At 44.5% G+C, this 27808-nt stretch overlaps 1 protein-coding gene and 1 long non-coding RNA gene across 3 annotated transcripts; one reads left to right on the forward strand and one right to left on the reverse strand.

The window, feature by feature from the left end:
* Window positions 1-13: 13 nt before the first annotated feature.
* On the forward strand, window positions 14-26939 carry ece2b (endothelin converting enzyme 2b). 2 transcript variants are annotated; one of them, XM_008426814.3, is made up of 19 exons: window positions 14-259; window positions 7967-8053; window positions 10411-10546; window positions 11985-12200; window positions 12279-12403; window positions 13291-13437; window positions 13520-13585; window positions 14029-14217; window positions 16144-16286; window positions 16944-17058; window positions 18254-18364; window positions 18441-18539; window positions 18668-18745; window positions 18868-18971; window positions 19697-19807; window positions 19898-19965; window positions 22408-22598; window positions 22714-22809; window positions 23911-26939. In XM_008426814.3, the coding sequence occupies exons 1-19, from the start codon at window positions 227-229 to the stop codon at window positions 24085-24087; spliced, it is 2292 nt and encodes a 763-aa protein (XP_008425036.1). In that variant the 5' UTR covers window positions 14-226; the 3' UTR covers window positions 24088-26939. The 2 variants fall into 2 exon arrangements, with proteins under 2 accessions (XP_008425036.1, XP_081470597.1); XM_081614471.1 differs by lacking the exons at window positions 14-259; window positions 7967-8053 and adding an exon at window positions 9643-9978.
* On the reverse strand, window positions 6091-9639 carry LOC103475294 (uncharacterized). Its single transcript, XR_014090500.1, has 4 exons — window positions 9546-9639; window positions 8068-8280; window positions 6830-6950; window positions 6091-6526 (listed from the first exon to the last, which is right to left on the reverse strand). It is a non-coding gene; the product is annotated as an uncharacterized LOC103475294 (long non-coding RNA).
* Window positions 26940-27808: the final 869 nt, after the last annotated feature.

Raw genomic sequence — 27808 nt, forward strand, 5'->3', positions numbered from 1 at the left:
GCTGGTTGGATGTTGGGCGGGGTCTGAGGAGTCACGGAGAGGCAGAGGAGAGGAGAGAGCAGAAACCCGTCCTGATCCCGATCCCGGTCCCGGTTCTGCTCCCGGTCCCGGTTCTGATCCAGCGGCAGCGGCGGACACACCGACCCAGCGGAGCCAGCGGACAGGCGGACAGCCCGGGGAGGATGGGCCGGCCGTAGCGCGCTGCTCTCCGGCTCGCAGCTCCAGGATGAGCGTAGCGCTGCAGGACCTCCGGAACACCGTGAGAGACACGCACACGCGCACACACGCACGCGCAGATACGCACGCGTTCACCGGCCCGCGTGAGCGTCACAGCGCACGCGCTGAGGATGCCGATCAGCTGTCAGTCACTGAGATTGATTAGCGCGCAGCTTCCGGCCTGTAATCACCTTCCTGGTGACGTCACTGAGCAGTTAGATGACGTGAGATCAGAGCTTGACCTTCTTCTGCAGAGTCTCAGGTGATGCTGGAATGGTTTCCTGCAGGGTCTCCTCAGCAGAATGGGTTTGGGTTCTGGTTCTGGTTCTGGTTCTGGAAGCTGAGGACCTGGAGGACATTCCCACAGGAAGTCCAGCTCCAGGAAGTCCAGCTCCAGGAAGTCCAGCTGCTGGTTTCCAGGTTGGACCGAGACTCTGAGACAGACCAGTTCTGCTGGTTTCAAACCGGACCAGAACCTCCTGGCTGCTGGCAGGAAGTTGATCTGAATAAAAACGGCTGTTGGCAGTAACTGATGCAGAACGACTCCAGGAGTCCAAACACTCGGCCAGGTGGGACTCCAGGAGCATCAAGCTTTTAAACTTAAAACCGTGTTGTTATTGTGTATTTAATACAAATAACACATCTTTTCTTTATTTCATGTTTTTATTACAAACATTAATATCAGGCCTGCTGTCATGAAAAAACTTTTATTTTGCAATATATTTTAACTTTCAACACAATGAACAGATTTTCACTCGCTGGATGTTTTCATTTCTCACTAAAATACTTTATTCCTCGTCTTGATGCACTTTAGAGTCATGCTAGTCCGTACTTTAAGACATAGCATCAAATTTTAAAAGAAAAACATCAAAAGTGTCTCCATAACAAAACTTTCTCAACGCCTGTGGTTGTACATCTGCGACCCACCAAGGGGTTGCGACCCCCATGTTGAGCACCTCTGATGTAAAGGAGCTGAAAATGTAGCTTAAAATGGTAAAATCTTATTTTGCTAGAAGATATAAGAGTTCATTGAACGGTCGGAGACGATGCAGAAGACAGAGCCGTCTCCATCCATCATGGACGCAGGAACGGCCTGTTAAAGTAAATATTCCTGCAACAGCCATTTAGGATACAATATACTTTATTGATCCCTAAGGGGGAATTGCTTATTTGCTGAAAGCTTTTCCATCTTAGGTAATGAATACAAAGTTTGTAAAATATATATATACCTAAGAGTGATAGTTCAAAATGACTGGATATAAACAAATAAAAAATTAAATAAATAAATGACAAGCAATTACAGGCAATATATTAATCAATAAATAACCTATAAATGAGAAAAAATGTAATCAATTAGCACAGACTTGGTCAACAGGCAGAAATGACTTTCTGTGGAGCTTCGTGTTGCTCCGGTGTCCGACCAACGTACCTGGGGCCCAAACGAATCGGGACCCCAAACGTATCGGGACCCCCAACGTGCCGAGGGCCTCAACGTTTCAGGATCCCCAACGTTTCGGGACGCCAAACATCTTGGGACCCCCAACGTACCGGGGACCTCAACGTATGGGGACCCCCAACGTACCGGGGACCTCAACGTATGGGGACCCCCAACGTACCGGGGACCTCAACGTACCGGGACCCCCAACGTACCGAGGGCCTCAACGTTTCGGGACCCCCAACGTTTCGGGACCCCAAACATCTTGGGACCCCCAACGTACCGGGGACCTCAACGTATGGGGACCCCCAACGTACCGGGGACCCCCAACGTACCGGGGACCTCAACGTATGGGGACCTCAACGTATGGGGACCCTCAACGTATGGGGACCTCAACGTATGGGGACCCCCAACGTACCGGGGGCCCCGATAAAGTTGTGATTCATTATTTTAGTCATGCTACCTGAGAGCTGTTTTGGTGTAAAATCTGTTTTCAAAAGATAAACAACGGTGGACTTGTTGCTCGCGGCAACAAGATTTCCACCTTAAAAAAAAGCTCCAAATACGGCAAGCTGGTTTATCATTTAGTGTCCTGACGTTGGCGCAGGTCCGACTCAGCTGGATTCTGGTTGTTGTTTAATTTTAACCAGTTTAAAAATTATTTTTGATTATTATTCGGTTCTATAGTTAAAAATCAATTTTCTCAGAGAGAAAAACATAAATATGAGTGTGGTCTGGTTATTTTTATAACAGCCAAATAAGAAGTGCTTTGACTGGTTTCAGAACCTTCTGGATCAGGTCTCTCCAGTTCTGCTCATTCGACCCGTTTGGGTCGGCTGAAGTTCTGTCCAGGAGCCTGAGCAGACAAGCTCAGGGGACAGAAAACCCGCTGCGTCACTTTGATCCTGCTGCAAAGGAAGGGATAAACAGTTTGAGATGATGATGAGTTTTTCCTTCCACTGAACGTTCCCAGCAGCAGGAATGGGCTTTTCTTTAATTGTTTGTGTTCGACCAGATTTTGACCCGTCGTTTTATCAGAACATTCTGTGAGTCCAGCTCAGTCTGACTGGATGGAGATCAACTGTTTTCAAGCCTCTGCACAGATTCTGAGCTGGATTCAGGTCTGGACTTTGACTAGGCCATCCCATAATGTCTCTGGCTGGTCGTCCTGCTGGAAGGCAAACTTCCAGCCCAGGCTCAGGCTTTCTGCAGCCTCTAACAGGTTTTAGCTCCATCCATTGGCCCTGTCCCGCAGTATGATGCTGCCACCACTGCGGTGATGCTGGTTGCTCTGAACCTCTGAGGCCTTCAGACAGTCAGGCTCGATTTAATTATCAGGTGATATGATGTCTGTAATCCCTGGAAAAATTTTAAAATTCTGGGATGATTTTCCCAGAACTCCCAAATGTGAGCTCAGGGAAAACAAAATGGCTGACTGGGAGGTCGGATGATATTCAACAGGGAAAAAACAAAACGTAGACGTCCACCATGTTTCCGTCACCTCACTTTCTGATTGGCTGGGTGATTAATCAATTTGATAAATTAATCACATTTTGGTTTTCAAACATTTAATTTTTCTAAAAAATGTGTTTTTTTTGCCCCAATGCGATCTGAGTGATGTCATCACGCCCAGGGCGGCCATCTTGCTTTATGAGCATGTTTTACAGCTTATTTTTATTTGGACTTTGAATTCATGTCAACTGGAGTATTAAAGACAGACTACAGTTTGTTTTGTGTGTTTTTGTTACAAAGTCATACTAATATGATAATAAATCCGTAATATTAGAAGAATAAATTAGTAATTCTATGAGAACCCCAACGCAAAAATTAAAAAATTAAATATCTAAATTATTTTCTCCATAAAGAGACTTTTCCACTTCTTTTTAAGACATTAAGACATTGTAACTTTATTCTCATGACAAAAATGATCATAGACCAACATTAATAGTCCATGTTCAACTCACAGAAGGAAAAATTAATAAAACACCCTTTTGGAAAACATTTCTTGAAAAAACAGATGGCCCAGCTCTCGCTAAACGTCACGTGACAGCATCACGACGGTCGGCGCGTCCTGAGGAAATCTGATCAATTATTTTGCCATGTGAACTAGAAATTAATTACACATGATTTTTTATTTCGGGGTGTCAGAAGGAAAAGGAGCTTCATGCAAATTCTTGCCACACTTTTCAGATTACACATCGTTAAAAATGTTGTTTTGCTTCCATATCAAGGTTGAGTTCAGGGTTTGGAAACTTTCTCTGTGCTTGTCTGACTCATTCTCTGCAGAAAGAAGGTCAGTTTGGTTTCTGAGGTTTGGTGAATGCCCCCCCCCCCCACCCCTCCAGGAGGAGCTTTAACTCCCTCCTGAGGCCCGTCGGGTCAGGAGGTTAATGCGTTCCTCTCAGATGCGGCGCTCCCTGGAGTTCCTGCTAATTAAAGCCGTTGTTCCCAGCAGGAAATGAAACTTCCTGCATCGGTGCTCGGCGACACGTTGAGAGCAGAGGAACCTGCGGAGCTTACCGGAACAACCTGTCGGGCCCGTTCAGGCGCCGACTCCACCGGCTCAACGAGTCTCTGGCTGCAGGTTCAGGAAATGAACCGAACACTTACTGACCAACTGGGACCGGTTTCATCAGAACCGGATGGGCAGCAGGGACATATAAACCCATGACTGTCGCTAATAAACTCAATCTAATCAAGCTTCGTCTGTTTCTGGTGATGATATTAAAACTCATCTCCATGAGAGAAAAATATTTCCCAACGGAGCCACAGAGCAGCGCGGGATCCATTCAGCTGCAACTTCAGAACCGGTTCTGATCACAGCTTCTCTTCAGATCCACCGTTAGACACAGAACCACAATCATTTGCTCGTCTGCCTTCACACACGCGACCTCTACTGACACCCAGCAGCTTCATCTCCTCTGGGATGCTGACATGTTTTTAGAGGAGTTTCTGACCAATTCTGAGGTCAGACACTGATGTTGGGCAAGCACTCACAGCGTGTTTCTATGGAAGCATTAAACTGCCACAGCTGGAAAATAAATTCAGTAGCATTGCAATGAGAAACTTTCTCATTAAAATGAGGCAATTTCATGTCATTACAATGTCAAAGTTTTTCACTGTAACAAGATATGAAAATATCACAACACAACTTGTTAAAAAGCCATAAAGAAGCTCGCCAAGACTCTCCTTCTTATCACCATTTCTTCTAAAAATCCAAGAGTTGTTTCTGTTTTACTACTGCTGTCTGTCTTGTTTAACATAGAAAATATTTTTGGTTTTCTTGAGCTATAAATCTAGTTATAATGACATATAATGACTGCTCCTGTATCTGGTAGTTGAAGGCTTCCGTACATTTCCACTAAACAAACTCATTCTTGAACTGGTTCAAGTTCGGATACCTTTGAACTTTGGTGCCCATTTCTGCCAGTTTGGGGAAACCAGCCTGTGTCAGTGGGAGTTAGGCAATGTGTTGTGGCGCTAGCTAAGCTGTAAGCATTACTGCTTTGTTTACGTATTTTCCTTTAACTCTTACTGCACATAGCATTTAGGCTAATGTCATAAAGCAACAGAGATGTTGATGACTTAGCGTGGTGCTGGGATAACCTGAACCCGGTTTCTAAGCTAGCTGTTTCAATCTATGAAGCCCAACCAGGTCTCTTACATTCACAGACTAATTAGCTCGACTCAAACAAGTAAACGCCATGAATAAACTGGCAAAAACAACTTCATTCACTTTGTTCAAGAGATGATCTTAGATCTTCCTGCCGTGTGTTCAGAGTGATCTGGTCTGCTAGGAAAGATGTCGGGACCACTCTGATCTAAAATCAGGAATATTCAACACGTTGGTCCAATATTGCAGCATGCATTGTTCACTCAAGGTCAAACGAGAAGGCAGCCTGTTGGATGTGATGCGTAGCCAATCAGATGGCGAGACGGAAACATGGACGACAATCCAAAACACAAAAAAGACAAACCAGCTGCCATGGCGAACCAGGGAATCCAGTGGAAGTTGGAGATCATCCAACATCTCTTTGTATTGTTGTCCACTGATTATCGCCATGGGCGGCCATGTTTGTTTACGCTGAACTCACGTTTGATCTTGAGGAGTTTTGTGAGATTTCCCATCCGACTGAGTGACGGTGAGTGAAACGGGTTGGTGCGCTGCGTTTTGTCACGTTGCACAACCAAACCACCAGGGAGTCCAGTGGAAGTCGGAGATCATCCAAGACATTAGTGTGTTTTTCTCTGTGAGCATCGTCCACTACCGGCGTTGCTTCTTCCCAGTCGGTCTCACCGGTTTGGAAATCAACAATGGTTGTATATGTGACATCTGCGGCGGTGCATTATTTGTCGCAGGCTGTATACGTGGACCTCTACATGTCTGCTTTCCAACGTAGACACGTAAACGCAGATGAGACGGATTCTCAAATCTCCACTTAGGTCAGAGTTTTTATTAATGATCGTTATTAGTGATGTTACATAGAGTTTACATGTGGATGGATATGGAAGAGGCTTAGGGTCCCTGAAAAAAGGGAATTCTCACTTTTCCACAGAATTTTAACTTTTTTCCCCTCAGTTATGATTTTTTCTCGGAATTTTTCACATTTACTCCAGATTTTTACTTTAGTCTGCTGAAATAAAAAGTTAAATTTGTGATTTTAAAGGGACTTCTTTTTTCCAATGGCTCTCTTCCTCCTCTGAAGGCGGATCTGTACATTTTCCCAGCTTTGGTTCCTGTAGATGTTTAGCACCAGAACCTGATGGATCCAGTTCCGACATCTCGGAGCTGCAGGATCTTGGGTTTTTCCTGCCGTTTGGCTGAAAGACGAAGCGTCTCGCTCTGAGTGTTTGTCTCAGGTCAGAGTATGGAGGCTGGCAGGGGACAAAAGAGCAGACAGACAGATGTTATATAAGCTGCAGAGGACTCCATTAGAGCTGAATGGAGATGATTCACACACATTATCTAATTACACACACACACACAATGACATCAGGCTTCACAGGGAGAGACAACACACACTCCCATCTCCTGGCAACCTGATCGCTGACCCCCCCACTCTGCGTGCGTCATCAATTAAAGAGAACACAACGGGGCGAGCGACACAAACGGAGAGAGAGGGAGGGAGAGGGAGACAGGTTTCAGTGCGGGTCCTGAGGAAGGAAACAGTTGGAAACCTTTTGTTTCCTGCAGGACACCGACGCTGTGCAGGCCGACGGGAAGCTGTGCTGCAGGACCTGCTGCAGCAGTGTGCTGCCGCCGCCGAGGCCTCCAAGGCCGCCACAGCTTCACACAGGGCTGAAATATTCACATACAGAGTTAAAAAGCCAAGACAACAAACTGATAGCGACAAGAAAACAGGTTGTGACTGATTCAGAGCGATTAATCAGATTCATCACTTATTCAGATAATCATCAGCTAATTTAGTGATCGATTAATCTTTAACTGGAATACTCCGACTCAAAATGCAACTTGGTGAATAGAAACACATTTTTGTCATAAAAAGCAAGCTTTGTTGATTTGTGAATGCAACAAGAACTGTGTGAACACATAAACTAAAATCTCCTCTAACATCCTACGGCCGGATTGTTTGATTTGAAAATCTGGAAATCAGTTTTATTTGACATGTTCTGTGTTTTCCTCTCAGCTTGAGGGGCTTCCTGTAGCTTCACTGGAGAAGTTTCTGGTTTTATGGAGCTCTGATTTCAATTAAAATCGTTATGAATAAATAAGATTATTTTTTTTACTGCCCAGCCTGAGCAGTGGGAGAGTCAGTTGTCCCATTTTTAAGAAGAATGGAGGACAAACGAAAAGCTTCGCCTGGAACAACCCGACCTTTAAACGTAGATGAGACATGAAACAGTTGAAACGCTGACAACACTGCAAAAACACAAGATCTTATCGTTTGGTTTCTAATGCAAATATAAAACTAAACTACATATACATATATAGGATAGTAATAATTCATTAATATTGATGAAAACGTTGTGGTTCCACAGATTTTTGTCCACTTATAACATGGAAAAATTTATTCTAGGTGAAGTAATCTGCCAGTAGAACTTTTTAAATATTAATAACTATTTACTTAAAACAAAGTTCTACATCTTGCTGAAAAGTTAATTTAAGTTAGTTTGATCTTATTTGAAGTGAGATATTTGCACCAGAGATCCAGAGTGTTTGTTTGGGACGATGCGTTCGAGTCCCAGCGGAGCGATCCAGCTTCCCGCCTGAAGCAAACCGACGGCGGATCGATGGGAACCGCGATCCGGAGCGCTGAGTCTGATCTGATCCCGGGTCTGTTTGTCTCCCTGCAGATGTCCAGCTACAAGCGAGCTACGCTGGAGGAGGAGGAGGGCTCCGACACGCCGGCCGAGGCGGCCTCGTCTCCCGACAGAGTGGAGGTCAGTGAACGCACCGCACAAACAAACAGCAGCCAGGCTGCGAGGGATCCTGTGAGCGTCCAGGTGAAGTCCTGACCGGATGGACGGACAGACGGGGGCCTCGTAGGGAGGAAGCTCCGCAGGGGGGTCCTCAGCGGGGGGCCTCTCAGCGGGGGGCCACAGCCACCAACACAGAGTAGCAGCAGGGGGCCTGGAGTGCCGCCGGGCCCTGAAAACAAACACGCTTTCTGTGTGAGAGAGAGAAGAAAATCATAAATCATAAAGTTTCTCCCAACGACAGCAAAGCTTCAGGTAGAATCTGTAATTTCGGTTTTACAGTGTATCCTCCACACAAGCTGCTGCTTCTTTGTGTTTTTGGTTTCAGCCAAACTCTTTTCTTAACTCAGTTGGGTTTCGCTCAATGTGGTCTACAAAACATTTTAAAGAAGCTTTTAAAATGGAAAAATGTGGAATATTTGACAGGAAAATATGCAGGAACCTTTTATTCAGTGCGATAAAAACCTCCTGACCCAACCTTCTTTTGAGATGTCAACAGTGATTACGACAGATCGGCCAGTTAGCTTAGCAAAAGCTACAAACTAAACAAAATATATAGACATTCATGGAAAAATAGAAATTAAAAAACTAATGGTTGGCTTCTGTCATTTTCTAAAAATGGCCGGCTGACAGATTCACTGTTTTGTAGCTTTATGCTCCTCTATGCTAACAAAAGGTTAAGTAAGGTAACTTATCTTTGCTTATGTTAGCTTAGGTTTGATATGAACAGGTAAATCAAGCTAACATTCATAAGATGCTTATGCTAAAGTAAGCCAAGATAAACTAATCTGAGCTACACCATGCTAAAATCAGCTAAGCTAACCTCAAGTAGCTAAACTGATTAGATTATTTTATCTTACTAAAGTAAATTTAAAACAAGCTAAATACAGATAAACTTAGATACATTTATAGGGTTAGATAAATTAAACTTAAACTAATATAACTGTAGTTAAACTGCACCAAGTCTAAATAAACACGTCAAACTAAATTAAGGCAAGAAAAGACAAAAGTTAGTTATATTGAGCTAAAATAATAAAAAAACAAACCAAGATAAACTAATCATAGCTAAGTTGAGCGAAACCAAGTGGCACCCAGCTAAAACCACTCAAGCTAACCTGAGTTAACCAGGCTGCTGCAGATTAACTAGATTAACTACAAACACTAAATATAAATGGAGCTCCTGGTAGATTTCTACTTGGTCATTTTGACTGGGTGAAGACCAGCAGACTCTGTTTTCCAGTTGCTCTCGAGACAAAATCATTTTTCTTTGGTCAGTTATCAACACAATGCTGAATCATTCCGAGTTCAGGAGCTTCTGCCTCTGCTGGAGGTCAGAGGAAGGAAAACATTCCTGTATAATTGGCCCAGAATAAAAGCAAGAGTCTGAAGAAACCCGGAGCTGCTCTGACTAAATGCTGCAGGAAATGAGTCTGTGGAGGCGAATCAGCCTGATTACATGTTTTCTGTCTCTAATCGCTTTAACTCCACCGTCTCCGGACGGATCCACGTGGTTCTGCCCGCCCTGCTGCTTCAGAGAAACACAGAAATCAGCAGCAGGAGAGAAAAACCAAATGAGCTCCACCTGGAGCCGAGCTGTGACGTCACAACGAGTGGGCGTGGCCTGTTTAAAACCTGACAGCACGCGCTCACCTGCAGCTTTAACACCAGAGGGAAAGTAAAAAAAGAGAAAAGAAGCGGGATTAACAAATCCCATCAGGGTGAAAGAAAGCAGAAGATAATCCTCAGGAACCAATCAGACGCTTCCCGACCCAAAAGGGCCAAACAGAACATCCTGCAGGTTTCTGCTCGGTCAGCAGTTTGTCTCGATCCCAATCTGTTTGGCTGCAGAGCAAATCCAGAGGAAGGGATCTGGAGATCAGGTGGGACAGGTTGGTGTCCCACAATCTCAGAATTTTTGTAGAAAAAAAGTTGGAAATTTCAGAAATTTCTAGATTAATCTAAGAAATGTTCTGGATTTTTTTTTTAACTCCATAAATTTTCTTGTTTTCCTAGAAAATTTGTGAGATCTCAAAATTTCAGGGTTTTTTCTCGCAAATTTTCAACTTTTCAAACTCAGAAATTTCCACAATTTTTTTTTTTTTAGAAATGTTTTTGAGATTTATATAAATATTTCTGAGGCTTTTTTTCTAGGACATTTTTGGCTTTTGAAACTTTTTCTAATTTTTGAGTTTTTTTGCAGAAATTTACTCCTCGTTCTTTTTCTATCAACAATACACACCATGGTAGATTGGACAGGCGTTCTCCAGGTTCTCCAGGTGTTCTCCAGGTTCTCCAGGTAAAGCCGCCTCTCTGTGTCCCAGGTGGGCTTCAGGAAGGGCGGTGTGGACATTCTGGGCCGGCGGACCCAGCTGGAGGTTCTGCTCTCCGTCATGCTGCTGGCCGCCCTGCTGGCTCTGTTCGCCTGCCTGGTGGTTCTGGGACTGGGATTCAGCTCAGGTAACTGGTCCCTTCCCTCTCTCTCTCCCTCCCTCTCTCCTTCTTTGTCCTCTTTTCCACCTCCTCCCTTTCCTTATCCTCTCCTCCTAAAGCTTCCTTGTTTTCCGGTCTCCACCTTTCCTCCTTTGCCTCCTCCTTTCCTCTCTGACTGATCTCCTCTCTTTCCCACGCCTGATTCTTTTCCTCTTCCTCCTCCTATTCTTGGTTTTGGTTCCATCTTCTCATCCTTCCTCTTCTCTGCTCCTGTCTTCTGTCCGTACCACAGCATGGGCGTCGCCTCTGTGTTGAAACATCCTCGCTTTTCCCTCAGCTGAGCGTTCAAACATCGCACTCGCTCACTCCATGTGTGTTCTGGCCATCGTTAAACTCTGACAAACTAATGCTCACCTTTGGGAAGCCAAAGGTGCCACAAGTCCCCTTTGGCACCTTTTACCAACTTTTAACCCAACTTTTACCACAAGTTTGGTTAAAAACTGAAGGTAAAAAAACTGTTTTCTAAGTTAAGGCCATGAAATGTTGTGACCACATTCTGAACGGTGGAAAAGCGAGTTTATTAATTACTTTAATTTAATTTTTATGAGCATTAAACGCCTCTTTTACATGCGACAGTGCTCAATTAATCTATTGAATAAGTAATTGCTGCTTTTTTTGTCGTTTTGATGAGATTTTCATCATATTTTACGTTGTCCTGTGTTTTTTATGCAAGTTTTTAGCCACACATTTGGCAGCTAAAGTGGTGATTTTTGGCACTATTGTTTTGCAGTACACCTTCAGATATAAAAACAGCTCAGAATAAGCATGATTTTTTATTTTCTTCACAGTTCAGAAGGTTGGTGTTAAAACTGTGTAAAATGCTTAAATTGGACTTTGGCATTATTTTTATGGCATCTTGATTTTCAAACTGCCATTTTTTATTTGACTTTTTAATTGAGCAGGTGGTAAAAGTGGTGAATTTTGTCACTTTTGGCTTGTACTTTTTTTTATTGTTCAGAACATGGTGTTATGACAGTATTTTCATCATATTTTACGATGTCCTTGCATAAAAAAAACATTTTTTTATGTTGCCCTCCATTCTAATGCTCTTGCTCCGTACGTTTGGAATGCCATTAGGGCCAAAAATACGCAACTGTTCATGCGTTTTTAACACGAAAGCAACTTTTTTAAAATTGCATTCACAAGTTAAAGGGTAAGTAAAGGAGCCACACCACCAGCTGAGCGCAGACAGATCGCTCACATCCAATCAGAGTATTCCCTGGACGAAAAAGAGCCAATCACGGGCAGAGCTTCCTGTTTCCTGCCGAGCCTCTTCGGTTCTTTCCTGTGGTACCCGTCTGTATCTTCAGTCATCCTCCGATTGTTCTCCTCCGTGGTTCTTCCTCTCCCTCGGGTTCAGCCTCTTCTGAGCCGTGACCGTTTTGCCCTCCGTGTTGTCTTGCAGACAGTGGGCGGGGCCTGTGCCTGTCGGAGGCGTGCGTCACCGTGGCCAGTCAGATTGTGGAGGCGATGGACCGCAGCGCCGACCCCTGCCAGGACTTCTACCAGTTCGCCTGCGGCGGGTGGATGAGGAAGAACCCGCTGCCGGACGGACGTTCGCGCTGGTCCACCTTCAACAGCATCTGGGAGCAGAACCAGGCGCTGCTCAAACACCTGCTGGGTAAATGAGATAAAAACTGTGGGCCAGAACCGGCCGGAACCAGCTGAACACATTGACGGGTTTTCTTGTCCTGTGCAGAGAACGGGACGTTCAACGGCACCAGTGAAGCCGAGAGGAAGACCCAGTCCTACTACCTGTCCTGCCTCAACACGCAGCGCATCGAGGAGCTCGGCTCTCAGCCGCTCATAGACCTGATAGCCAAGGTGCAGGGCTAACAGCGGAGCTCATTTTTTCTGTTTTACATATGAGCGTTCTTTCTAACTTTGCTAATATTAGCCTCCTCTGAATTAATTACATTTTTATGGATAAAATCTAAAGCGCTAAATTTAGCGCCCAAAATAAGAGCAGAACTAATTTTAGCATAACTTTGAAAATATTTAGCTCTCTTAGCTTCTTCTAAATAGTTTTTCCTGGAGAAATTCTAAAGCCAAAAAAAATAATTTGTTCTGTTAATAATAGAGGAGCTTTTTTTTAGTTATTAATATTTTTAGCATATCACCTTTGGTATCTTTGAAAACATTTACCATGATTAGCTTCCACAAAATAAATTCTGGGGAAATTCTAAAATGCTAAGCAGGAAAGTTTCTGTCAGCGTTTTGAAAACTTCAAAAATATTTACCACAATTAGCTTCCGCTAGGTAAATTTTTCTGGATAATTTCTTAGGCTAAAAATTAGCTCTGCTTTTTCTATCTTAGCGCTGCTGCTAACTTTGAAAATGTTAAAATAGATTTTTTTAGTTGGCATCAATATGGTTGAGGTCAGCGATGTTGGAAGCGAGCGTTAGCATTAGCAGATGAAATATTTATGATTAGCTCTCCAGGGTTAGCACAGCTAGCCTTTTAGTTAGCGGTGCCCACCACTGGTAACTGCCCATTTAAGCCGTCTCCATAGTAACTGCATTACTAAAATCACGACCCACTTGACCTCCATGAAGATCGTTTCAACAGGAGGAAGATCAGTAGTCTTCCTCTCTGGATCGTTATGGAGATGACCTTTAACCCTTCCAGTAACGGTGGCTGCCATCTTTCCACCCTGGTGTTGTGGTGAAACACCGCCGTCCTGACCTCTGACCCTGTGGTCCGTCTGCAGATCGGCGGCTGGAACATGACGGGTCCGTGGGACAAAGACAACTTCATGGAGGTTCTGAAGATGGTGTCGGGTCCGTACCGAGCCCAGCCGTTCTTCAGTGTGGGCGTCAGCACCGATCCCAAGAACTCCAACAGTAACGTCATCCAGGTTCTGATCCGGTTCGAGACACTCAGACCGTCGAATTCCTGACCTGCAGGTAAAACTGCTCACCTGGTGCTCTGCTCTGCAGGTGGACCAATCAGGGCTCTTCCTTCCGTCCCGGGACTATTACCTCAACAAGACGGCCAATGAAAAGGTGAGGGTCCCTGCAGGGGGGGGGGGGTTCAGTGGCCCGGAACGGTCCGCCTGTGGTTCAGTGATCTCTGGTGACCCGGTCGGTGACCCGGTCCGCCTGTGGTTCAGTGATCCCTGGTGACCCGGTCGGTGACCCGGTCCGCCTGTGGTTCAGTGATCTCTGGTGACCCGGTCGGTGACCCGGTCCGCCTGTGGTTCAGTGATCTCTGGTGACCCGGTCGGTGACCCGGTCCGCCTGTGGTTCAGTGATCTCTGGTGACCCGGTCGGTGACCCGGTCCGCCTGTGGTTCAGTGATCTCTGGTGACCCGGTCGGTGACCCGGTCCGCCTGTGGTTCAGTGATCTCTGGTGACCCGGTCGGTGACCCGGTCCGCCTGTGGTTCAGTGATCCCCGGTGACCCGGTCGGTGACCCGGTCGGTGACCCGGTCCGCCTGTGCCCTGCAGGTGCTGGCGGCGTACCTGGACTACATGGTGGAGCTGGGGACGCTGCTGGGCGGAGAGAAGAGCGCCACCCAGCTGCAGATGCAGCAGATCCTGGAGTTTGAGACGGCGCTGGCCAACATCACCGTCCCACAGGACCAGCGCCGCGACGAGGAGAAGATCTACCACAAGGTCACCATCGCCGAGCTGCAGGTGAGAGCCCGGTTCTGATTGGTTCTAAATAACCTGAAAGAGAACTTTGGACCAGTTCTGGTCCAGTCCTGCTGAAGCTCAACCAGATTCTGGAATGGATTTTGCTGCTGAAGGCTGTAACAGACTTCTTCCTTCCACTCAACTTTCCCCTTCTATAAATGTTAACCAGCGCCCTCCTGTGGCTTCAGTTTGGACCGCAGTGGATCTGATCTGATATAATCCAGTTTATTTGTAGTTTTTTTTTCAGCAGCTGTAAGTCGGACTCGACCAGTTAATGTTTTTTTTTTTCGTGTTTGTGACAGACCAAATTCTGATCCGGGTCGGATATCGTCTCCGTGAAAAGCGATATGTCGGCCACCGCTGGTTGGGGTCAAAGGTCGTGTTTGTTCCCTCTGATCTCTGCAGGATTTAATCTCTAATCTGATGGGAGAGCAGAGAGTTTTCAGCTCCGCGCCGCGTTGCATCCTCCGTCCTTCAGGCCTGCTGATGCTTCAGGGTCTCCATGGCAACTGTTGCCACGAGCCGTTGCTATGCGCCTGTATCTGTTAGATAACAGCTTGTTGCGTAAGCCGGAGTCAGTCTGGTTGTTTTGGACTGTGCTGCTGATGCTTCACCTGCAGATTCTGATCAGATTTGATTCTTAATCTGCTTCCTGCATCAGAATAATCCAGAATATTGGGATTAAACATCAGCGCCGCTCAGGGGGAAAAAAACGACTGCAATCGATTATCTATCAGAAGTCATGTGACCTCTAACAAGAATGTGAGCCACTAAATAACTTATTTTATTAATTCAAATTACAGAAGATTAATGTAAATGATGTTCTACGTCAGCAGGTGTGAACGGATGAATGGGAGATTAACTGTGTCACATTTCAGCATCTGACCCCTAAAAGTGCATCTAGTAATTTCCCTCTATTTACGTAAAAATAAATGTAGATATTTATCAGTATTTTTAAGTGATTTTTTTATTTTTAAAAATTATTAGAAGGCATATCATTGCGCATTATTTAAGACATTTGATTTTCGACCCTCCGCTTGTTGTTTTGCGACCCCACCAGAGATCCCGACCCCCACTTTGAGAACCCTGTTGTAGCCGGTAGCTCCACGTTGTTCCCAAAGATATTGATTATAACTTAATAGTTTTCAAATGCTTGAATATTGTTTACATTCTTAGCAATCCCAAAATATGTAAAAATAATAATAAAAAAAAATGTTTTTACACATTTGTTCAAACTGAAACCATGTTATGATAGTTTGAGACAAATGATCTGTGAAAAGTTTGATCTCCTTCCTGAGCTGCTGCTGTCTGAAGAAAAGCACCAAAATCAACCAATCAGAGCCAGGAGGCGGGGCTTAGCGCTGTTGATCAACGCTCAATGTCCTGGATATTTTTTCACAGTTCAGAGCGTCGTTCTTAAAATGGCGTTAAAACCTCCAGATGGGATTTTCCTCGTATTTCACGGCGTCCTAATTTTCAAGCGGCCATTTTTTTTACTTTATCACAGATTGTGACGGGTTCCACAAATATGTACAACTCATTTTTTAAAATAAGTCGCATACTGCAGCTGATTGCACAACATGCATCTGTAAACAATTAAAATAAATAAAATTTTAATAAGTCTGTGCGACCACCTCCCCCAAAAACCTGCAGCCCTGGGCTGCTGCCCTGTCTGAAGTCAGGTCCAGCTCTACTGCCTCCTGCTGGTGGGAAACAGCAGAAAACCTTCTCGTGTTTTTCCCTGAACGTTCAGGTTCTGCCTCGGCAGGGATTATTTTTTACACCTGTGTCTGCCTGCGGGGGGCGCCGTCTGCTCTCGCTCATACTACTGAGCAGTCTGGATCAGCGTCATGTCTGGTTTCCATGGCGCCCTGCAGCCGAGGCTCGTGGGAAACGCAGTGCTGAGTGCGGCCTCTTGTTTTGCAGCTGCTGGCTCCAGCTGTGGACTGGCTGGACTTCCTGACGTTCTCCCTGGCTCCTCTGGACCTGAACGACACCGAGCCTGTGGTTCTGTACGCCAGAGAGTACCTGCAGCAGGTGTCCGAGCTCATCAACAAGACGGACCGCAGGTATCAGCTGCCGGTCCTGGAAGGGCCCGGCCCCCTGACCAGACCACACACGTCCAGCTTCTGGTCCACAGACAAAATATGTGCAAAACATTTAAATCTACTGGTTTTTCTTCTCACTTTTATTATCGTTATCCATTTAGCACAAATGCTGCTTTATACCTTCAAATTTTAGACATTGACTTTATTAATCTGATGTTGAATCAGACCATGTTGTGCCGTGTTGATGTAGCGCTTTAGCTTTAGCACAACTAATTTTGTCTTGATAAGAAAATATGTAATATTTTTAGATTAATCCCATCATTTTTTAAAATCTCTTCACTTTAGTTTTCCACTTCTAGGTTGAGGAGCATCTTAATAAATTTGGTAGCCAATCAGAAAGATGGAAATATAAAAAATATTTTCCTAAATTTCCCCTCTGTGGGACAATACAGGTTTACTAACTTCTATCTCCATCTTTAATAAATGATTTAAACTGTATTTTATAATAATGATTGAAAAACAGATTAAATTTATGATTAAAATTATTATTTTCCAGTGTTTTACAGCCTCCCCCTGCATCTCCTGCGGCCCCCAGAGGGTTGCGCCCCTCACTTTGAGAAACGCTGCTCTACCTGGTGTTTCAGTCGCTGACCTTCCCCCTCCTGTTTCTGCCTCCAGTCTGCTGAACAACTACATGATGTGGACGTTGGTCCAGAAGGGCGTCGCCACCCTGGATCAGCGCTTCGAGAACGCTCAGGACAAACTGCTGGAGAGTCTCTACGGCACCAAGAAGGTACGTCTGCTAACGCTAACGCCACCTCACCTGAGCTCAGTTCACCTGCTGACGGCCCTGTCTCTTCCAGATGGAGGTAGGAATCCCCACGGTTGGTAATCCTTATCCCTGGAAAAACCAAACTGGTTTAAAGTGGTTTCCTGTGTGTGTTGATGGTTCCAACTGGTCCAGTTGTTCTGTATTTACTGGGAACACTTGACTCTCTCCTGTTGTAACTGGTTCTCACTGGTTCCGCTCTGCTCTTGGTGGAAAGCAGGAGTTAAACCCAATTTCAGTTGTGTGAAAGTCTGAGAGGGTGTTTATTGATTCAGTGGTAAATAATTAGCTCCAACCTTCTTAAACTGTGACAGGTGATATCAAAATAAAGTCCTCAGCAGTGGTGGGTAGATTTCCTCTAATCTGCCAACGGTGGAGCTGATATTTTGTTCAGTGCTTTATCTCACATTGGATCTGTTCAGCACTCATTGCTTCCCCTGGGTTTCAGTTGCTTATTGAAGGTGGACGTTTCTGCCTTGGATTAAGTTTAGTTCCTAAATTGAAACGGTCACTTTTACCCCATTAGCCTGTGAGAACCAGTCCAGACGACCTTTTCCTCTCTCTTCCTGTCTGCTGCTGGACTTAACGGTCACTGGCCTACATTTCTGCTGCAGCTGAACCCGACGTCTCTTGAAGCTGTTTTTCTCAGGCCCTGAGGATCATCTTCCTCTGGTTGATTGGGAATCACTGAAGCTTCCTTGGAAGGCAACTGGTCTTCCTGAAGGTGGTTCTCATCATGAAACCTTCTTCAGGTTTGGTCTTGGATTGGGCTGTTCAGACTCTTACACTAATTGGGTTTTTGAAGTCACTCGGTCTCTTCAGTCCTCTCCTGTCCATCAGTGGGCATAGTCTTCTGTAATGGACTCTAATTCTTGTCTAATTTGGGTTTTTACAATTGTGGTTCAAAGTGAAGAATGTTTTTGTTGAAACTGGTTTTGGACACTGGATTCTTCTTTCATTGCTGCATCCCAATGGCTCTTAGAGGCTGGCAGGCGTGGCCTCACCTCTGGTTTGGCTGAACATCATTCAGCTGCCCCTACCTTTCTCTCTTACTGCCTGTAACTGCTGCACCCACCTCCACCCGGACGCGGTCGGCTCCAGCTGGTCGCGGTCGGCCTCAGTTGGCTCCGGCCGGTTGTAACTGGTCATCTTTTTGCAGTCCTGCACCCCACGCTGGCAGACCTGCATCGGGAACACTGACGACACTCTGGGCTTCGCTCTTGGCGCTCTCTTCGTCAAGGCAACGTTTGACAAGCACAGCAAAGAGATTGTAAGTCCCTGTGTTGCCTTGGCCTTGGTTGGTCCAGGAGGTCCCACCTGGTTGACGTCAGCTCTCTTCCCGCCAGGCGGAGGAGATGATCAACGAGATCCGCTCTGCGTTTAAATACTCTCTCGACCGTCTCAGTTGGATGGATGATGAGACGCGACAAGCTGCTAAAGACAAGGTGCGTGGGTCGAGTCTTAGGATTACCAACAACATTCAGACATGTCTTCGATGACGCCTGCCTGATGAGTTGTTGTCATGGAGACATGATGTCCTGAAGGGACTGGTGGTGTCTGTGTCTCTTGGCAGGCAGACGCGATCTACGACATGATCGGTTTCCCAGAGTTCATCCTGGATCCCAAAGAGCTGGACGACGTTTACGACGGGGTGAGTGACGGCTGTCGGGACCGATCATGGCTCACTCATGTTCTGGTGCAGATGTTAAAGTGGACCTCCTCTGCCCCCTGCTGTTGGAGACGTGTCATTACTTAATCTTGGCTCTGTTTCAGTATGATGTGTCGGACGATAGCTTCTTCCAGAACATGTTGAACTTCTACAACTTCTCAGCCCGAGTGATGGCCGACCAGCTGAGGAAGACTCCCAACAAAGACCAGTAACCCAGAAACGCACCTCACAGAACATTTTCAGATCCTCCTTTCGCCCAGTTTCACCCAACCACGTAGCTTCACCATCCGAAAATCAGGAAGCAACTTGATAAAACCTGAGCACACGCTCTTGTAGGCTGAGTCCATTCCCAGCAGATTGTTTTAACTTATTTTGAGACTGACTCCAGGTCAACAGCAAAGTAGGAACAATACAAAAAACCATTTTATGCAAAACCTGCAGCTACACACTGATTTAATTCTTATTTGTATCTGTAATCTTTAAGTGGAGATGACTGTTTACTGATATGCATTAAATCTGTCATGACAAACGGCTGCGAACACAACCAGCCAGGAATGGGAGCGGGAACTGGACTGAGAAAATGTACACGATGTGAAGAGTCACAGTTTCAGTTCATCTCATGGGTCACCACTACCCTGTTCTTGGGTTTCTAGGTAACAAAGCATTGTGCTGATGTGAAACCGGGCTCATTTCAGGGAATTGAGCCTTTGTTCTGTGATCATATCAGGGTCTGACTTCAGTTGAGCCAAGAAAATCAAAAGGCATTGCCTCTCTATGGAAAATCTGTAAGACGGACTGTAAACCCATCTCCTGATGTTTTGGTCAAGAACTGGACTTAAACACAGCAGCACACTGTTGCTTCTGCAGAAATGAAGAATGTTTGAAACCAGACAGATTGAATTAACTCCAGTTCGCCCTCTTCTCCTCCTGCAGGTGGAGCATGACTCCTCCTACAGTTAACGCCTATTACATGCCCACTAAGAACGGCATCGTCTTTCCTGCCGGGATCTTGCAAGCTCCTTTCTACGCCCACGACCACCCCAAGTCCGTTTACCTCCACATCCACCCGTCTTCAGAATTTCAGTTCTGGTTGTTGAAATATTTTAAACTGAATGAAATGTTTTTGTTTTTCAGAGCTTTGAACTTTGGCGGTATTGGGGTTGTGATGGGTCACGAACTTACGCACGCCTTTGATGATCAGGGTAAGGGCACCTACCTGATGTGAGGGCTTCTCTGAAGCCCTGTATGTCTTAAGAAATATTCCACAAACGTTGTCCTTTCACTTTATTGCTCTAAAAAAGAGGAGACTGAGGAAAAAGGGCATCCATGGTACGATACCAAAACACGCGTTAGTCCGTTCTCCATTGTCAGATCTCACTGTAGCCGGTTAATGTCTGGTTGGGTTCTAGCCATTGGTGTCCATTGGCAGCCATATTGGGAGGATCCCAATATGGAGCCCTATGGAAGAAGAATAAGCCCTTAGATTAACAGAGAGGCTCCTGCCTGTGAGGTCTGACCCACACAGGAAAGAGTTGTACCTTTTAATAGCAATATGTTCTAACCAGAACATATTGCTAAAGCACTAAAATGTCAGAATCCCTTGATTTCAGTTATAAGAATGTTTGTTAAAAGGGCTGAGATTAAAAACGAAACTCCTCATACATGTCACGAGTTTTTAAAAACTTTTAGGAGTCGATTAAAAACCTCTTTCTCCAAAACTTTGGATAGAAAAGGCAGCTTGGATTTTGCCTTGCAGTTGGAGGGAACAGTTGGGTCGAGGTGGAAAATGAGCAGCTTTAACATGTTAAAATAACAGCCCCCTTTAATCTGTACAGGCCCTGCTAATTGAATCCAGATAGATCTCAATAAAGGCAATTCTTAACCATCTCAGCTCAGGCTTGTGACCAGCTTGAAGTCTACCAGACGGTGACATGATTGGACTGTAACTGCAATATTATTATCAATTCCTAATATTCTGACAAGCTTCTCGGAGCATATCGTCCTAATAATGTAAGTAGAGTTCAAGTAAAAACATTTAAGAAAAAAGGACGAATAGCTCCATCTGGTGGCCAAAGTTAGGAAGTTGAGTGATTTGGCACCCTATCGGACGGTGCAGATGAAATGCACAAGCTCACATAAAAACATCCATCCATCCATTTTCTTTACACCCTTGTCCCTCAGTGGGGTCGGGAGGGTTGCTAGTGCCTCTCCAGCTAACGTTCTGGGCGAGAGGTGGGGTCACCTGGACAGGGAGCCAGTCTGTACATGAAAACCCAAATATTAAATCCTAAAACTCTAGAAATGAATATTTGAACATGATTGACAGACTCGTAGAACATTGTGATCTACAGAATAGTGCACATTTCTGTGCTGGTCCAGTTATTTTTATAGCACATTTCAGCAACAACAGATCAAATTGCTTGACCTCATAAAAAACATCATGTATTTGACAAACTGTAATGCATAAACATTACATTTTGTCAAATGCCATCATCAAAATAATGAAGCAATTACACATCAGTTTTGTTGATCAATGTTCCACTTCAGCAGTCTGATGGTAGTTGAAAAGAAATCTCTTTACCTGCAATTCAGGCTGTGGTATCATCAGAGAAAACTTCTTGACTAGGGTTATGTCCGGACTGCAGGACTTGATGCTCAATTCCAATTTTTTCCTGGCACCAATTTTTGTATTTGTTTGTTTTTTGCTTGGTCGATCAGACTAATTATATGACTTCTGTGTGAACAGTTCACGACTCTAAAGCAAACCCACCAAGCATAGATGTCGCACATCAGCGCTTTTTTACGGAAGTAATAATGGATGCTACCGTCAATGGATGGATTTCTAAAGTTATTCAGCAATGGGAGCCGACAGCATGGTCATCAGATCAGAACAAGACGAAGGAAACTGGGTAAAAAGAGCCCAGCTAACAGCAACGGCCTTTAGTGGAGCATTGACTGCAGCTTCTGGAGAGAAGTCTGTTTGGATGTGGAGATGGACCAGGAGTGGTGGGATTGGGATCCGATGCACGTCATTGAGATTTTTTTCTTAAGTTCATAATTATTATAATTATAAATTATTTGTGCCTGGATTTACTGCATCTGGTTTCTTCTGGTGACGAATTATAACTCATGTCTCACATCAAGAACGTAAAAGTTGGATAGAATTTGACAGGACCATTCAGACTGCAGACACTTTGAAAACTATTGGATACATGAAATGAAAACATCAGAATTGGGTCATTCAGATGCCAATGAAAGTCTGACCACATCCCAAACCCTCGACTGAGGAAGAAGAGGGTACGGCTGTTGGACCTCCCTTCTTGCAGTCCTTATTGGTTCCCAGAGGAGATTGATGGATGATGTGAAAGTCAGAGATGTGAGGAAACCCCCATTCTAAGATGTTTGGAACTAGAACAGGACAAACATGCCACATGGACCCTTTCATACCTTGGGTTGTAGTCAAGTTTGGTGCGTCTCCATTGGCAGCAACGTGGATGGTCCTTGTGGAAGAAGAACAAGCCCTCAATGCTGAGGTCCAGAATGAGTTTCAGTCTGAAATGGTTGAAGTTGATTCAGAGTGCATGTTGTGTTTTAGAGTTCTGATGCAACACCAGGCTATTTGACACCATCTTCTTGTTCATCAGGTCGGGAGTATGATAAAGAGGGGAACCTGAGGCCGTGGTGGCAAAACTCCTCAGTGGAGGCGTTCCGTCAGAGAACAGAGTGCATGGTGGAACAGTACAACCACTACACCGTCAACGGAGAGCCAATCAACGGAAAACAGACGCTAGGAGAAAACATTGCTGACAACGGCGGACTGAAAGCAGCTTATCATGTTAGTATGCGCACAAGCTGTACCTACTACAAGAACCTCAAACCGCTGAGTTTTCTTATTAATGTCCATGCTTTTATTTGGCATCATCTCCAAGCTGATGTTGATTTTTCTTAAGGCGTACCGATCATGGATCCAGAAAAATGGAGAAGAAAAGAGACTCCCTGCCGTCAACCTAACTAACGACCAGCTATTCTTTCTAGGATTTGCTCAGGTGAGTTTCTTCCAAAACACAATAAAAACTTGCTTATCTTTCTAGTAAAATTGAGTTATGCAGGTATTGATACTCGGCAAAAAATCTACAACAGAATGATTGACTGAAAATGAAAGGAGTCACAGTTGTTCAGTCCTTAATTTGATTGAAATTCTGTGTTAGGAGATTCAGAGAGATGTACAGAGATTTATTTGTCAAGTTTGTGCATGTAAACAAGCAATTTGACTTTGGTTATCCTTGTCTCTTAAATGTTAAGAGACAAGTATAAACTGCAGAGACTGCTGAGTGCTGCAGAGACTGCTGCAGTCTCTGCAGCACTGCCTTAAAAGTAAAAGACTACACAGTTTGTGTCCAACATGTGTGGGGTCTGCAGTGATGCTAGCTGCCCTTTTCCTGACACTAGACCAGTTCAAGTTCTGGATTGCGGTAAGGTCAGTCCAGATGATCCTCTCTCCAGATCTGACTGTTCCCTGCAGTCTGGATGATTTTTGTGGACGATCCAAACCACAATAATGAATAATGACTATGGAGGAGACGACCAGCAGCCTCTGTGGAAGATTTGAATTCTTGAGTTGCTGTAGAAAGTCTAGTCTCTGCTGCATCTTCTTCTGAACAGCGTCGTTGTGTGCGGACAATCTCAGGGTCAGATTCTAGTGACAACGGGAAGTGATCTACAGTAGACAAGATGATCCACCTTTAGTCTGCACTCATCACCGACTGATGGAGGTATCATCTGCCAACTTTAAGAGTTTCACAGACGAGTCGCTGAGATCCAATCAGAGAGAGAGGAGAGAACAGACCCCTGGAGTATCCTAATGGTTCTTGTGCAGGAGCAGATTCTCCCAGCCTGGTGGAGTCGGGTAGTGTGAGCGTCTGGTGGAGGACATGCTGAAGAGCGAAATTAAGTCCACAAACAGGATCCTGGAGTTTTGCCCTGTTGGTTCAGGATTAAGTTTAGTCCCAAGTTGGCAATTTCAACTAAAAACAATGTGAGAGGTTAGAAAGTCAAACAGAAAACAAGTGCAAGTTATGCTGGTCATCTGAGGTTGGATATATTGTCCTGACCTATGAACCATCTCTAACGCTTTGTCTCTCTTTCAGGTGTGGTGCTCGGTTCGAACACCAGAGAGCGCTCACGAGGGCCTGGTGACTGACCCTCACAGCCCCCCCAAATACAGAGTCATCGGCACTCTGGCCAACTCTCCGGACTTCAGCCGCCACTTCAACTGTCCAAAGGGCACGCCCATGAACACCGGGAAGCCCTGCGAGGTCTGGTAGAGGAGCTAAGAGGACCGGTGGTGGTGATACGGAGAGGTTAATCAGGTCAATCTCCAGGTTGGCCGCTGTTTTAGTGTCTTAGATTCTGCACGACCTCGTGTTGCGTTCGCGGCCCATGTGTAATCTTTAGTTCATCAGTTACTCGGCGACGATCAGACTGACTTCCTGTCTGGAAACCGAACGGCGTCGTTGGACTTCAGAGATGTGACGGACCGATGGCGATGAAGCCGCTGGAGGGGGGGCAGTGTTGCTAATGTTTGCTTTATCACCGTTAATATTAATGGGTATTTGTGGTTGTATTTTGTATGAGAGATCTCTGTATCTTCGTCTATCACTGTGATGACCTCATACCAAACTGGCCCATGACTTCACTCTGTGTGAGGAAGCTGTCGTTTGATTGGCTGGATGTCGGGAGGTGGATGAGTACATTTGTAAGAAATCAGAGGATTTAAATGATCAATCTGTACAGTCTGAGGTTTTATTATACACCAAATCGCTTTAATGTTTAAAGATCTATATAATGTTTTCATTAATCCCACTGACGGCCAATTGAACGGACAGTAATTGGCATTAGTCTTTTGGCTTTAATCATAAATGTGAGTTTTGCCTTTCTTTTCATTGTCGTTGATCCCCATTTTAAAAATAATTTCTTTTGTCTGTCACCTTGAATCCAAGTGGAATTAATCACCATTTTATTTGTGCCAGTTTCACAGTTGAGTCCTTTATAGTCCACTCTACCTAGAATCCATGTTATACCCAGAGGTTAGTGACTTATCTCTTCAGCTGTGAGGAACAATGTGCCATAATCCAGAATGTTGCCTTCAAAGTCCAAAATAAAGTGTTGAAATATTAAATGAGACCCAGAGAGTGTGGCTTAGACAAAAACGGCTGCAGGTATCAAGCATGGGAGCTTCAGTAAAGAAATTATATTTCACAGATGAAACCTAAAGTCTCTGAAAGACGTAACCCTTGGGGAGGCTGAGGTCTTACTGGGGGTCAATTTCACACCGAATGAGGACCAAGATAGACTCCATGATCTATTAGAACATGGCTGGATTACAGCCAGTTTGAAAAGGCACTCGCAGTGCTGACATGCCCAGCACTCGACAGCCTACATCCCCAAGACTCCTTCACCATGGTCTTTAAGGGAGAAGCAAGTTCTCCACAAGGGGTCTGCAATGCCAGTCCTCGAGTGCCACTTTCCTGCAACCTTTGGATGCATCTGTGCTCCAATACACCTGAATCATGAGGCCGAATTACCTTCCTGGCATGTCATCCAGTTCAGCTACAGTCTGATCTTCACCTATGGTCATGAGACATGGATACAGAATCGGTGTCCTCTTGTAGGGTGGCTGTATTCTGCTTTAGAGGTGTGGAGCACCGTCATTTGGGGGATGCTCAAACTAGAGTCACTACTTCTCCAGATCAAAAGGAGTGAGTTGTGGTGGTTTGGGAATCTGATCAAGATACCATCTCAGTGCCTCTCTTCAGAGGTTTTCTGGTTCTGTCCCACTGGAAGGTTTCCCCTCAGAAGACCTAGAACTCACCAAAAGGACTGTGTATCTTGTATACCCTACAAATGCCTTCCCCAGTATGACTTAAAATATGTTGCTGGGAAAAGGATGTCTGGGGTTCGCTCCTGGCCCTGATGTCCCACGTAACCCAACTCTGATAAGTAGAAGATGATGGATAGATGGCATATCTGTACGTTTCATAAAAGACTGGTCATTTGACTCGATGTTGATTAAAGTGTGTTGGAGCATGGCTGCATCCAAAAGTTGCAGGATGGTGGTACTTGAGAGCCACCAATTGCAGCTTTGTCAGGATTTTCATTCACCATCTAGTCTGGGTCTATGAATTGAATGAAGACTGGTAAAGAGTTGCAAAAAATTCATTACAGGTGTTATGCAACTGGATCTGAAGGCATTGTGAGAACTTGCTTGACATCCTCAAGGGCAGAGTGGGTTTGACTGAGAGACATTTGGAAACTAACACAGTAGGAAAGTGGTTACAATCTAAAGTTTTTGTAATCAAGAAGAGTTGAGTTTAGCGTGAAATATTTATGTACCGACTACTCAAGATGCGAGAGGCGTTCAGTGAACAAAGTACCACCAATGATTGGTTCAGGAACTTTTGCTTTGAAAACATAACCAGAAGACTTAGTCAATGTTATAACACCTTCACATTCCATCACTTCCTGATGACATCCTTACTGTGCAGCATCTCATTTGTTTAAGAAAGCTGCTTCCTGCCAAAGATGTGTGTCTATGTGTGTGTGTGCGCGCACTTCATCCATCCTTGTGAGGACCTGTCTTCATCGTACAGCATGTGGGACGCTTTGGAGAGTGGGGGAAGATAGATCCAATCCCCACTTGTTTGAGTTAAAGGGCTTTCAGTCAGGGTCAGGTTCAGTTCAGGGATCTGGGGTTGCTCCAGATTTAAAGGGTTCCCAGAGACATTAAAACAGAATGTATGTCCACATTCCTAAATTTGGGTTTGTGAGGACCTACTTGTGTTTGAAACCTTTTCTTCACCCATTCACTGGGACTGTTCATACGCTCATATTTATATCGGTTTTTGGAGTCTACAATGGTCCTTACAGTCACAGTGTGTATAATTATCTGTCAATGAGACAAAACTGATGTAGAATAACGCTGCTTGTTGTAATCTGTCTGGCCTGAAGGGGGCAGCAGATGTTTTCTCTCAAACACAATAAATCACTTTTCTTTTCTGTCTTTAAACACACAGCATCCCACAGAGACCCTCCAACATCAATAAAGTGAAGTAAAAATGCTTCATTTCAGCGTCCATTTAATAAAATTAAAAACTGATTTCAAATGTTTATTTTTTTTTAATAAATGTTAGTTTTAACTGTAACAAAACATCCAAACATTGCCTTTTGCTTGCTGGTTGTCTGAATCCAAGCCAACTTCTAATTATGCATGAAAATATTAAATATTGATTATGTTTCATGAACTATAACTGCTAGTGATTATTTTTCTCAGCCTCCAAGAACACCAGAAACATTGAGTAAAAACAGAAGAGCTTAAGCCAAAGTTAAGAAATGTGGCCTTAATGGTATCTGCACTAAATGTTGCTTTGATTCTGAAAGTTTTTGTCATTTTCCCAAAGTCTTTCTCACTGCTGATTACATTAGGTTTTGTAATGTCATGCTGGGGAAACATTAGCTTCCCCAGCTAACGTTTAATGTTGCCAGTAAATGAGCATCTAGGTTGAAAGTTCCATGAGTTTCATCAGTTTTTAAGGATTTTACTAAGCAACCCATCAAATTGAGTAAAACTGTAAAGTCACACTGTCTAAAATTACAAGCAATAATTTAGGTTATTTAGCCTGTCATAATGGTAAAAAAATGCTTATTTTTCAAGGTCCTGTTTTCCCTATGCTGTTTATTTACAAATTCCACATATTCAAACTAAATGCTTAGTTAATAAGATGATTATTTAGCATGGAGCTAGATGGTTAAATGCTTGAATTAATTTAATGGGCAGTTATAAGCATTTTTACAGAGAAACCAAAAACAACTCTGTCTCAACTGTTTGATGAAAGAACATGGAGGATGGCAAGGAATATTTTAGCAGAGAGCATCCATCCTCTTTTTGTCGGTTTGAACCTGTGAGATCATGAAGGCGTTATTGTGTCCGGCACCTAGGAACATCGATTAGAAGTCATTTAGTAACGGTACAATAATTATTCTTAACCA

Source organism: Poecilia reticulata, chromosome 13 (genome assembly GCF_904066995.2).
Source record: "Poecilia reticulata chromosome 13, P_reticulata-male-v2, whole genome shotgun sequence".
Taxonomy (NCBI): domain Eukaryota; kingdom Metazoa; phylum Chordata; class Actinopteri; order Cyprinodontiformes; family Poeciliidae; genus Poecilia; species Poecilia reticulata.